This window comes from Felis catus, chromosome F1 (genome assembly GCF_018350175.1).
Source record: "Felis catus isolate Fca126 chromosome F1, F.catus_Fca126_mat1.0, whole genome shotgun sequence".
Classification (NCBI taxonomy): domain Eukaryota; kingdom Metazoa; phylum Chordata; class Mammalia; order Carnivora; family Felidae; genus Felis; species Felis catus.
In genome coordinates, this window is record NC_058384.1 from 40,822,518 (window position 1) to 40,835,529 (window position 13,012).

The 13,012-nt window shown below is 41.3% G+C and overlaps 1 protein-coding gene across 4 annotated transcripts; it reads right to left on the reverse strand.

The window, feature by feature from the left end:
• Window positions 1-4,283: 4,283 nt before the first annotated feature.
• Window positions 4,284-12,595, reverse strand: UBE2T (ubiquitin conjugating enzyme E2 T). Of its 4 annotated transcripts, none has more exons than XM_019821977.3 (8): window positions 12,475-12,595; window positions 10,673-10,830; window positions 8,979-9,151; window positions 8,340-8,409; window positions 7,136-7,241; window positions 6,919-7,017; window positions 6,692-6,775; window positions 4,284-4,656 (listed from the first exon to the last, which is right to left on the reverse strand). In XM_019821977.3, exons 3-8 carry the CDS (start codon window positions 9,085-9,087, stop codon window positions 4,531-4,533), a joined length of 594 nt encoding a protein of 197 aa, XP_019677536.1. In that variant the 5' UTR covers window positions 9,088-9,151; window positions 10,673-10,830; window positions 12,475-12,595; the 3' UTR covers window positions 4,284-4,530. The 4 variants fall into 4 exon arrangements, with proteins under 4 accessions (XP_019677536.1, XP_019677535.1, XP_006942928.1 ...); XM_019821976.3 differs by lacking the exon at window positions 12,475-12,595 and adding an exon at window positions 12,156-12,463; XM_006942866.4 differs by lacking the exon at window positions 10,673-10,830 and having other exon boundaries at window positions 12,475-12,586.
• Window positions 12,596-13,012: the final 417 nt, after the last annotated feature.

Consider the following 13,012-nt stretch of genomic DNA (forward strand, 5'->3'; position numbering starts at 1 on the left):
GGAGACACTGGATAACCTGTCATCCGTGATGGAAACTGAGACTTGGAGAGAGGGATGGGTGCTCACTGGGCCATGGCAGAAGCAAGGGGCGACTGGCCAAGAAGCAAGGAAAAAGTGGAATGTGTTGTTTCTGGGCATAGCACATCTGCGTCCATCACCCCGGGCTTAACCCAGCCTCTCCGGGGCTTCATTCGCAGCCCTGTGCGGGGCTCCACGCTGCCCTGCAGCCAGCTATCCTGGGGAGCAGGTTCTGAAACCACAGCCTCATACCCCCCACCCTGCTCTTCCCTCCCTCAGGCCACCCCAACCTAAACAAGACAACCTGGGCAGGGGGGCCACATGCTGATGGAAAAATACACACTTGGCTGGAAAAGCAGCTTTATTTGTATGTGTTGAATTCCCACAGCAGCTGAAGGATAAATAGCTGGTCCCCAGCCTTAGCTTAGAGACTGCCCACAAGGTGGGTGGTAAAATCTGTTCTTATTTAAATAGTTTTTGGGGAGGGGTGGGGAGAGGGACTGGGGGCAGCAGGAGAGGGGAGCTTGGAATCTGCAATGTTTATATGATCAGTCACGGATGTCATCTCTCCTCTTTAATTAGGGGTTTGTAGCTGGGAAACTTTGCTCAGCTTGCTTGTCCTAGGAACAGAGCAGACAGGCGAGTAGGCAAGGGGCAGAGCATCTCTTCGGGGCCAAACTGTGGTTGGACTGCTGTCTCCATCCCAGTCCCCAGCTAAGCACTCAGTAAATGTGAGCACCGTGCTGCGCCCTGTACCGGGTGCTTTATGTGCATTATCTTAGTCAGTGCTTACAGCAACCTCATGAGTTAGGTACTATCATTATCCCTGTTCTGTGGGAGAAACCCAAAGTCCAAAAAGATTGAGTAGCATACCGGGGGCCCACAGTTGGTAAGCAGTACCAACTGATAATGCCCAGCCTGGGCTGGCTGGGGTCTCGTTGACTCCAGTGTCCATGCTTTTAACCCTTGCTGTCGTTCCTTTGGCTAGGGGTTAGGGACCTGGGCTTTTCCCATTCTCATTTTCTTTCTTTCGGTTCTCTAGCCCGAGTCCTCTGTACTTGCTGAGTCAGAGAGATGAATAGATGACTTCTAATCATTTTTGGCTCTTTTTATTACAATTAGAGAGAAAAATTTCTTGTTGCCACTATATCCCCAGCACTTAGAATCAGACAATGTGCATAAAATGGACACATTTTCTGGTAAGAACAAGTGCTATGAATAAAGTCTATCAGGGTAATGGGCTATAGGCCAGAGTGCCTGGAAGTCAAGGTGCTCCTTTAGATGGAATAGACAAGGACTTTCTGGGGCAGCTACATTTGAGCTGAGACCATCATGAACAATGTAGAAATCCCTGGAGGGGGAATGAGCTAGATGTGTTCAAGAGATTGAAAGTAGGCTTCTGTGGCTAGAGTAGATAAGGGGTAGAGGGCATGCCTCTAGATAAGGATGGATAGATAAGGCAAAACAGGGGCTAGATCAATGTCTTATGGCTCAGGGAAGGAGACTGAATTTTTCCCACCCTAACTGCTAAAGGAAGCCACTTGGAGAGTTTTAAGGAAGGAAATAAAATCTGGCTTTTAGATCATCAGAAGTTTGTTCTTGCTGCTGTGAGGATGGACTGTAGAGAGGGTCAAGGCTGGGGGCAAGGAGACCTAGGCTATGACTGCGCTACAAGTGGGATGATGGCAGCTTGAACCAGTGTTAGAAGAGGTAGAGAGAAGTGGCTGGCAGAACTGACCAGACTTGGTGATGGATCAGTTGTGTAGGGGGTTTGTCCTATAGGAGGTGCTCCTTTCCTACAACTGTTCCCTAAGTTCATCTCACACTTCACCTCTGGCTTCACCCTCATCAGCATGTGGCATTTCCCTGGTCACAGCGATTGGTTTCAAGATGGTCCAATCATAGGAATTGGGTGTAAATTAGAGAGTACATAAGCCTACTTGCCGCTAGTAGTCACTCTAAAAGGGGACTTTGTTTAAGGAGCAGAGCGTCAAGACAATGTTGTTACTCTGGATGGCAGATGGAAAGAGACTGAAATCTTGGTATTGTTGAGCCTCTGAACATACCAGTACAGATGCTCCCCCTACCCCCGGACTTTCTACTTAGTAAGGCAAAGAGCTTCCCTTGTTAGGGTCACCAGTTGGATTTCACTCACAACTGAAAGCATCCCAACCGATACACTAATGTTATCTAGGAAGCCCAAATCAGAACTAAATATGCATGAGTGTAGGAGACAAGCCTGGAATAAAATCAATTCTGGGCTTTAAAAAGAGAACTGATCTGGGGGCACCTTGGTGGCTCAAGTCAGTTAAGCATCCAACTTTTGGTTTTGGCTCAGGGGATGATCTCACAGTTCATGAGATTGAGTCCCGCTTCAGGCTCTGTGCTGACAGCTTGGGATTCTCTCCCTCTCTCTCACCCCTCCCCTGCCCACGCATGCACATTCTCTTGCTGTCTCAAAATGAATAAACATTTAAAAAAATATTTTAAAAAGAGAACTGATTTTGAGAAATGTGTTAAAGAATTTTATAGAAGTTGGACATCTAAATAAATAAACAAATAAATAAATAAGGCACCTGGGTGGCTCAGTCAGTTAAGTGGCTGACTTTTGCTCAGGTCATGATCTCACGGTTCATGGGTTCAAGCCCTGTGAAGAGCTCTGTGCTGACAGCTCGGAGCCTGGAGCCTGCTTCAGATTCGTGTCTCCCTTTCTCTCTGTCCCTCCCCAGCTTGTGCTCTGTCTCTGTCTCTGTCTCTCAAAAATAAACATCAAATAAATAAATAAATAAATAAATAAATAATGAATTCTATAGAAGTTGGAAATTGATGAAGTGGGGGATACAGAAGAAATTTATATTTTCAGCTTAGGCCATCATCTGTCATCAATGGATTATATAAATTCCCATTTCTTATCTTCTGGGTATTGAGTCCTACATGTTTTGTGGCAGGCTGTGCTGAATGAAGGATACAAGGTAACTCAGAGGTGGATGAATGGAAATCGCCTATTCAGAAAGGCATGATTTTAAAGTTCATTTATTTATCCTGAGAGGGGCATGAGTGGGGAGGGGCAGAGAGAGAGGGAGAGAGATAATCTCAAGCAGGCTTTGCACTGTTAGCATGGAGCCTGATGCGGGTCTCAAACTCACGAACCTGAGACCATGACCTAAGCAAAAATCAAGAGTCAGATGCTCAGCCAACTGAGCCAACCAGGAGCCCCCAGAGATGCACTATTTTGTGTGGGTGGTGCCTGGCGTAGGTATAAAATCACTGAGATAAAACTGGTACACTGGGATATGGACAGGGACATCACAGTCTTTATTTTTCTAGGTAGACTCCTAGTATCTGTATTCCTCAGAAAGTCTTTCACTCAGCACGGGCAGCCTCTTTCCACTTCAACTGATTTCTGCTTTTTCAAATCTGTTTTCTCTGTCATCTAAATAGAATAACAAAATCCAAGTATATTATAAAACTGTGAGTGGGGGATTCAAGTTTGGCACCTATTTGTTCAGAGTAGTACTTGCCATGAAATGAAGCTAGGGACAGAAAATGACACAAAAATCCTTATTTAAATTTGTATGATTATTTGGTTAACCTGTCAGAATTTTTCACCATTGTATTCTAAAACACTAGCACAATACTTGGTACAGAGCAGGTGTTCAATAATTTATTGAACAAATGAAAATTATACCCTAGTAATTCTGACCAGCTATAAAAATCACAAAAAGTTAAAGCTGCAAAAAAATTAACAAAAGGGTACATTACCTTATTCCCACATTGTATTAAAGCTTCTAAAAATGGGGTGCCTGGGTGGCTCGGTCGGTTGGGCGTCCGACTTCGGCTCAGGTCATGATCTCACGGTCTGTGAGTTCGAGCCCTGCATCAGGCTCTGTGCTGACAGCTCAGAGCCTGGAGCTGCTTCGGATTCTGTGGCTCCCTCTCTCTCTACCCCTCCCCTGCTCAAGCTCTGTCTCTGTCTCTCTCAAAAATAAATAAACATTAAAAAAAAAAAACCCTTCTAAAGATAAAATAAAATAAAATAAAATAAAATAAAATAAAATAAAAATCTGAAAACCCAGAATCCCTAAAGCTTAGTGGTAACTGAACTGTTTCCAATAGCTATTTCACATCTACGTCAAACATTCAGTGTCCTGAGTGATGTTGGAAAGTTGGCAAAATAAAAGAGAAAATTCCAAATATTTTAACATTCTTATTATATAGCTTTCTGGACAGTTTGCTCCCAGACACACATTCAGGATAAACACACATTCAACATTAAATGATTATTTATTTTTCAGGTTTAAAAGGTTTCAAAATACGTATGTACAAGCTAAATAAAACAAACTACCCTCAGAGCATCTATGTAGAGCAGAATATGTAAATACACAAGGTCTGTTTTAGACGATACAAAAAATGATAATGTCAACAAATACAAAGACAAACAGTCAAGAAAGGTAAGCAAATTAGAGCATCTTAGCAAAGAATATATTAACTAAGATAGACCAGGACGAACCCCTAAGCATCAGGGCAAAATTTCTTTTCTGTGCCTCCCAGCTGCCTGGCTTTCCTTTTCTGTGTTGTGCTGCATACTTCTGAGTCACCAGCCTCTGGCAGATCACCAGGCATCTCCTCCTTATCAGCCTAAAAAGGAGCAGATACGGTAAGATAGAAGGTTCACACTAAAACCAGGATGGAGAACAATGAAGTGCTGTAATATTATTTCCAAGTACTTCTTTGTTGCCTCTTGTATATAATTTTCCCTCCAAAAGCATCCTCCTCAATCTTTTGTATATTTTAAATTTTTGTTTCTTTTCATAAGTAACTGCTACTTAACTCAATCTGAAGGATGTTATAACTCAGCAAGAAACAGAACGTGCAAATCTTTGTTTTCCTGCAATTTGTATTGTTAAAGGAGGAAGTTCTATCAATTTAAATCGGGGAAATTTTCCTTCTTCCATGAATGGTCCCATAAGAAATGTTAATTTTCCCCTCCCTCCTCTACCTCTCTCACTCCTTCCTGATTCCTGCAGTAGTCGCTTCTCAGCATTAAAAAAGAAAACTTTGAAAAAAGAATCTAAGTCATCTCTCATTTATCCATGCTACCCCCAAGAATATATATAAAAAAATTAACCCTTCAGTAAGTGGTGCTGGGAAAACTGGGCAGCGACATGCAGAAGAATGAACCTGGACCACTTTCTTACACCATAAACAAAAATAAACTCAAAATGGATGAAAGACCTAAATGTAAAACAGGAAGCCATCAAAATCCTCGAGGAGAAAGCAGGCAAAAACCTCTTTGATCTTGGCCACAGCAACTTCTTACTCAACACGTCTTCAGAGGCAAGGGAAACAAAAACAAAAATGAACTACTAGGACCCCATCAAAATAAAAAGCTTCTGCATAGCGAAGGAAACAATCAGCAAAACTAAAAGACAACCTGCAGAATGGGAGAACATATTTGCAAACGACATATCAGATAAAGGGTTAGTATCCAAAATCTATAAAGAACTTATCAAACTCAACACCCAAAAAACAAATAAACCAGTGAAGAAATGGGCAAAAGACATGAATAGACACTTCTCCAAAGAAGACATCCAGATGGCCAACTGACACATGAAAAAATGCTCAACATCACTCATCATCAGGGAAATACAAATCAAAACCACAATGAAATACCACCTTACACCTGTCAGAATGGCCAACATTAACAACTCAGGCAACAACAGATGTTGGCGAGGATGCAGAGAAAGAGGATCTCTTTTGCATTGTTGGTGGCAGTGCAAGCTGGTGCAACCACTCTGGAAAACAGTATGGAGGTTCCTCAAAAAACTAAAACTAGAACTACCCTATGACCCAGCAATTGCACTACTAGGTATTTATCCAAGGGATACAGGTATGCTGTTTTGAAGGGACACATGCACCCCAATGTTTATAGCAGCACTATCAACAAAAGCCAAAGTATGGAAAGAGCCCAAATGTCCATCAATGGATGAATGGATAAAGAAGATATGGTATACATATACAATGGAGTATTACTCGGCAATCAAAAAGAATGAAATCTTGCCATTTCCAACTACGTGGATGGAACTGGAGGGTATTATGCTAAGTGAAATTAGTCAGAGAAAGACAAATATCATATGACTTCACTCATATGAAGACTTTAAGAGACAAAACAGATGAACATAAGGGAAGGGAAACAAAAATAATATAAAAACAAGGAGGGGGACAAAACAAGAGACTCATAAATATGGAGAACAGACAGAGGGTTACTGGAGGGGGCGTGGGGGGGATGGGCTAAAGGGGTAAGGGGCACTAAGGAATCTACTCCTGAAATCATTGTTGCACTATATGCTAATTTGGATATAAGTTAAAAAAAATTAAATTGAAAAGTATATATATATATATATATATATATAAAATTAACCAGATGCTGCCTGCCCTCTAGTGTTATCAATAGATGACAACTATTAAGGAAAAATGTACTTTTTGTTTGAACTACTAGGCTGTTTTGCTGAATAAGTATTTAGAAAGTTGCAATAGGAGAAAAAGATCAATTAGCTACTCTAGAGTACAGTACAAATTTAGCAAAGTTCATAAACATGTATACATTTATAAACAGATACACTTTTAATGGGCTAACAACAGGAGCAAAATCAGAACTGTACAATCATCATACCTTCTCTTTCTGTCTTGCATGCTTCTCTGTCCACTGCCTGGCATTCTTGAGGAAGACTGGCTTATTATATTTAAATTCGGAGGACTGAGACAAAATCAAAGAAGAGTCAGTGGAAAGAAAAATGATTTGTAGTGGTTCAGCTGCAGCTGCCACAGCTATCCTCACAAAAGAAGTCGGAGGTATAAAGAAAGTAGGATATGGGCCGCAGAGGAAAAGAAGATACTTACTATGTCGGCCATGAGTGGGTCATCAGGGTTGGGTTCGGACATGAGCAATTGAATAGAAGTCAACACGGTTGCAATGTTGAGAGATGGTCTCCAGGCACCCTATACACAGACAAATAGGCAGATACTTGTGTATTACTAAAAATGTTATACTCTAATTCAAGTTATATAGAGGAGAACCACAGACAGCTATACAGTCCACCCTTTACCCAGCACTCACTTTTGGTGGCAATTTGAGAACATCTAGACAAATCCGTCCAGCAGAATCAATGTTTGGATGATAGATTGGAGTAAGAAATCGGATCTGAGGGGGTTCAAATGGATACCTTTGAAAGCATAGGACAATAGAGAATTTTTATTAAAATATTGCTTCTTAATGTATTATAAAGTTTCCTGATGACTAATCAGGAAGACAGCCTTTGACAGGCAAAACTTTTCTCTCCTCAAATTTTTATTATGAAAACTTACAAAAGTTGAAATAATAGCATTAAAAACACTCATATACCCACCACCTAGATCAAGCCACTTCACCCTCTAAATACTTCATCATGTGTCTCCCAAGAATAAGGTCATTCTCCTATATAACTGCAGTGCTACCAGTATACCTATGAAAAAATTAAAAATTTATTCTCCAATATCATCTACTATTCAGATATCCTCAATTGCTCCCCAGTCTTTTTTTTTTTTTTTACATATGGTTTTTTTAAAAACAGGATGCAATTAAGATTTATACATTGCCATTTGGTTATTATGCCTTTTTACTGAGACACAAACCTTGGAAAATTCCCAGTCTATTTTCAGAACTGATCTATCACATGACTATTACGCAACTTCTCTCAGGACTTTAACAAGTTTGGCCAGGATCTGACCTAGTGAATAGACGTCTACATAACAGACATTCATTTCTTTCCTTCCTCATTCTGCACAAATCTGCAACTGCAACTCACCCGATGAGAACCTTGAAGGAGATCTGAATTAAAAGGGGCCTTAACACAGAAACAGAAAGTAGAATGGTGGTTGCCAGGTGCTAGGGGAAGAGAGGACTGGCAAGTTACTGATGAATGGGTATGGAGTTTCAGTCTGGGAAAATGACAAAGTTCTGGAGATGAAGAATGGTGATAGGTGCATAACAATGTGAATGTATTTAATGCCACCATACCAAACACTTAAAAGTGGTTTAAATGATCAATTTTATGTTACATACATTTCAGCACAATGAAAAAAAGAGGGGCCTTAGATGTGATCTAACCCATTTTTAGAGAAGGAATTTGAACTCCGGAGAGATAACTTGCCCAAGGTCACATTAAATCCTAAGACTAGGATTAAAACCTAGGACCTTTAACTCCTGCATTTAACACTCTACTACATTACTCTATCTTCCAATAACTGTGCTTTAGTAAGTTTAGAATCTAATTCATACTAACCTCTCAGGAATGATAACTTCCAGCTTGAAAACACCTTTTTCATAAGGTGTGTCAGCCGCACCTAATATTTCTTAAAAGAAAAAAACCTAGTTAAAAGGTAATTGGATGATTCAAATGACCACACCATACAGACCTAATAAAATTGACGGTCCTAAAGAAAAGCTAGGTCTAGGACAGTAATTCTCTTTCAGGGCTTTAATAAGCTCGCATGCAAGACACCAATGTACCCATGTACTTTGTTTCATGGCGTCAAACAAAGGAGAGATGGAAGATCAAAACAGAAGTTGGACAATACTGACCATAGATCAAATACAAGCTGCAGATTTGTTTTGTATGGACTGCAGTATTCTAATCATTTATGTTTCCGGTCTGGCCTCACAGATATTTGAGATGGTGACCTTTGGTCTAAACACTGCTTCAGAGCTGGTGCCCAAATCCTGGCTACAAGTCAGCAAAAGGTGTAATAAAAGACCAAAGAAGCAATGTCAAGCAAATCTTTTTATACATGTAAACAAATTAGGGTTAGAAAGGTGGCAGGGCATTTTGACCTTGCCATTGGTCTCTACTTCAGAGTATACAAATGTTCAGATTTCAGCACAATCTCCAGTAGGGTCATCATAGGCAACACATGATACGTACGAGCTCGCAGATCATCCATTTGGTCCTTATCTTGCCAGCAAGTGATGCCCGGGGGTGGCTCTGTGGCTAACAACTTCAGCTCCCTCTTCAGACGGGAAGCTCTCTGCATGGTCCCCAGGCAGAAGGAACCACACACAGTTCACTGCACCGCCCTAGGAGCTGGCTGGGATTCACTAGGGAGAAAAGGGGCAACCATGAAATAGTCAGCAATGGTGACTGGGGTTTTTAGCACATGGCTTCAATACAGTAAAAAACAAATTCTTCACATCAATCCCCATTCTGAGAAGGGAATCTACGCTTTTTCTATTTCCTTCTTATTATCTATTCAAGCAAATAAATTTTAAAAATAAAGTGTAAATAATGAAAAAAGTTCTACAAACAACAAACACACTACAAGTTTTCAATTAATGTCTGTTTCCGTTGACAAATTATAAACTCATGAGGTAGAGCCTGGGTCTAATTTTACCCCCCACCGCACCCTCAGCATGCCTGGCATAGAAAAGGATTGACAAATATTAGCTGCGGGAGGAAGTCCATATAAGCTTTGTGAGGAAAGCAAGGAATGAATGATATGGAGGTAGTCTCACTCTGAGATATTTACAAGCAAAGGCTTAAATGTCTGTTTTCTCCATGTATCTTGGATTCCACATCCTTCCAGTTCTTTAGTATTTCCAATCTCCTTCCCATCAACATTCACATATGCTCAAAATCTCTCTCACCTAAAACAAACACCCACATCCACACCCACTCAACACCCTTCCTAACTCTACTTCTCCCTTTAGCTACTATTCAAAGGACACGGATCTTTTGATAGAGGAGTTACATATACCATCTGCCAGTTTGTCTTTTGACAAACTTTTGATGTCTTTGAACCGACGCACAACTATGAACTCTAACATAATCAATTTTAAAACCTTTTCCTTTACACGGATACTTTTGTGTATTAAAATTTTCCCTACCCCCAAACTTAGCTATTTGTCTACATATTCTTCTAAATGTGTTACGATTTAAGTCTTTAATCCAGTGGGAATCACTTTTTCGGTATACTGTCAGGTAGAGGCCCAATTTTGGATTTCTTCCTCCATATGAATAACCAATTGTCTTAGTCCCTTTTATTGGAAAGTCCATCCTTTCCTGCTGATATGGTCATAAATTAAATTTCCATATATGGGTAGATCTGTTTTGGGATTCTTCAATTTGTTCCACTGGTCAATTGGATTATCTTTGAGCCAATACCTATTTTAATTACTATAACTTATTAATAGGACTTGATATATATAAGTTGAGTTCCTCCACCTTGTTCTTTTTTTTCAGGAATGTCTTGATTACTCTTGATCCTCTGCTCTTCCATATGACGTTTTAGAATTACCTCATAAAAGTCCACAAATACATACACCTCAGGATCTGGTTCTCAGTTTTATAAACTAAAAACTCAACTTGGCAGTAAACCTAGACTTAGTAGGGCTTAGATGTACTAATTTGTTCCAGGCTCACTCACAAAGGCTTAAACATTAAAAGGTCAATTAATTAATTTGTACAACTACAGTAAAATCTTTAATTTTAATCCCACACAGTCTCTCAAGTTATTTCTACTTGGAAAACTAATTATAATCAGAAGATTACCTGGTGGGCACAGATTGTAAGCTGAATGGTTGTTATTTATGATAATCATAAATTTAGATTGAGGCACCTACCTCAATCACAGGGATGTTTAAAGGAGAGTAAATTTGTGTATTGGTTAGGTAAAGACACTCTCCTGCACTGTGTTGCAGATAAATTGGTCCTTTGGGTCTTTCTTTTCTAATCTTCAGGTTTGCTGCTCCTCCACAATTAACAAACTCTTCCGGAAATACTTAAATAAGATTAATAATATTACAAGTGAATTAAATCGTTAAATATAATTATACTACAACAACCTTTCATATAAACTATTCTTTAAAAATTTTTGTTTTTATTTGAGAGAGAGAGAGAGAGAGAGAGAGAGAGAGACAAGGAGAGGGAGAGAGGGCAAGGTGGGGAGGGCAGAGAGAGAGAAGGAGACACAGAATCTGAAGCAGGCGCTTAAACGACTGAGCAACCCAGGTGCCCCTAAATTATTCCTTAAAGTACTTCCAAATTTCCTTAGCCACACCCATTACGAATATCATCTTTTGCTCGGAGCCTGGAGCCTGCTTCAGATTCTTTGTCTCCCTCTCTCTCTGCCCCTCCCCTGCTCATGCTCTGTCTCTCTCTGTCTCAAAAATAAATAAAAACATTAAAAAAAAAAACTATTATAAGAGTATCTTCTTTTGGAAGCAGTTATTTTACTAGATAATTAACCTCACCTTTCATATACAGATCCTTACTACTTTTCTCAGTAAGCAGATACTGAGAAAGCAAGGACAGTAAGAATCCACAAGTAACAGAGTGTAGTTTTATATAAAATGAGAACCCAGGGGAAAGGCATGGTAAAGGGATTAGAATACGGTGAGAACAAGCCAGACAATTTCTCTAAAGAAATTTCTCTGGTTGCTTCAACCAGACCCCAGTCTCATGATATTAACACAAATTGGTGTATGGCACTCCTTGGCTCAAAAGCCATCAATTACTGCCTATTTTCTGGGCACAAAGATTCTTTACAACCAAACCCCAACGCCTATTTCCAACTTCATTTCCAGTAACTACTCTCCACAAACTTGTGCTTCAGCCACAGCGACTTCTTGCTGCCCACAAGGGTTTCATTCTTTCATACCTACAGACATATACACATTAAATGATCACTTCTTGCCCTTCTCTAATAATGCATCCCAATCCTCTACTCCTTTCAAAGGTCACCCTCTCTGCTTCCACACCAACTTGCATCGTGAGTGGTAATTCATCTCTGACAGCCTCTCCTCCTAAGGGCAAAATGCCTTGAGGGCAGGTCTAGTCTATCTATGTAAGTTTTTTTCCTTTCTTTTAAAAAATTTTTTGAATCAGGGGCTCCCGGGGGGCTCAGTCGGTTAAGCGCCCGACTTCGGCTCAGGGCAAGATCTCCCAGTTCGTGGGTTCGAGTCCCGCATCGGGCTCTATGCTGACAGCTCGGAGCCTGGAGCCTGCGACGATTCTGTGTCTCCCTCTCTCTCTCTCTCCCTCTCAAAAATAAACAAACATTAAAAGAAATTAAAAAAAAAATTTTTTTTAATCAACAATGCCTACCAGTATGCAGCCCCGTAATAAGTTTCAGTAGCTAATGAAGGAAACGTGAACTTTGGACCAGATGGTGAAGAAGGCAGAACCGCCTGTGCGTGGCCCCGAGGCATACTTCTCCCAGGGGCACACTTCCTGCTGTGCTCGGGGAGCTCGGGCCACCAAAGGGCTGCAGAGATTCTACAAAGCCTCCGCTTTTCCCAGCTTCTCCCTTCCGAAGAGTGGAAACTCCATTAGGCAGAAACAGGACTCCTTTCCACCTGGCACCGCAGGGACCAACGCTGGCATGCGTCTTCACCACCTCGCAACCAGAAAACTCCCCTCTTACCTGGGCGAACTCAACTCGCAACACCGCAGCGCTCAGAGCAGCTGCTCCCCGCCCCTGCGCAAGCCCAGAAGTTCGGTGCGGCTCCGCCTCCCTCCCCTAGGGGCTTGCGATTGGCCCGCAGCAATGCCCGGGGGAGGAGCGCAGCGCCCTATTGGCTAGCGCTCTGACCTGACTTCCGCTCGCGCCGCTTTCAAATCGGAGCGCGCTTCCGACCCCACCCGTCCATCTCTTACGCGGAGCTGTCGTTCAGGGCTGAGACGCTCGTAGGTTCTGCCCGGCTGCAGCAACTGGTGTGGCCCGTGCGGTGACAAGTTCTGTTATGAAGTCAGCTCTCTTTGTCAGAGCAGGCAAGAAGTTGGAAATCGCCTCATAGGAGGAGCAATGAAGGGAACCGGAAATATTTGAACTGGAGAAGGGAATGCGTGATACGTCTCTTCATTTAAGTATTCTTTCACATGGAAAATTCAGCTTCAGAGGACACATCAAAGACCAATGGATGAAAGCTAAAGCGATGCAGAATTTAGCTCAATGAAGCACT

Bases quoted from the DNA above. Each gene is read 5' to 3' on its own strand.
- UBE2T (XM_019821977.3), bottom strand. From the start codon at position 9,087: ATGCAGAGAGCTTCCCGTCTGAAGAGGGAGCTGAAGTTGTTAGCCACA. The intron at 7,018-7,135 runs GTGAGTGCTGGG...GTCTGTGTATAG, and splicing joins TTCTCAAATTGCCACCAAAA to GGTGCCTGGAGACCATCTCT. The intron at 4,657-6,691 runs GTATGATGATTG...GCTCCTTTTTAG, and splicing joins ATGCAAGACAGAAAGAGAAG to GCTGATAAGGAGGAGATGCC.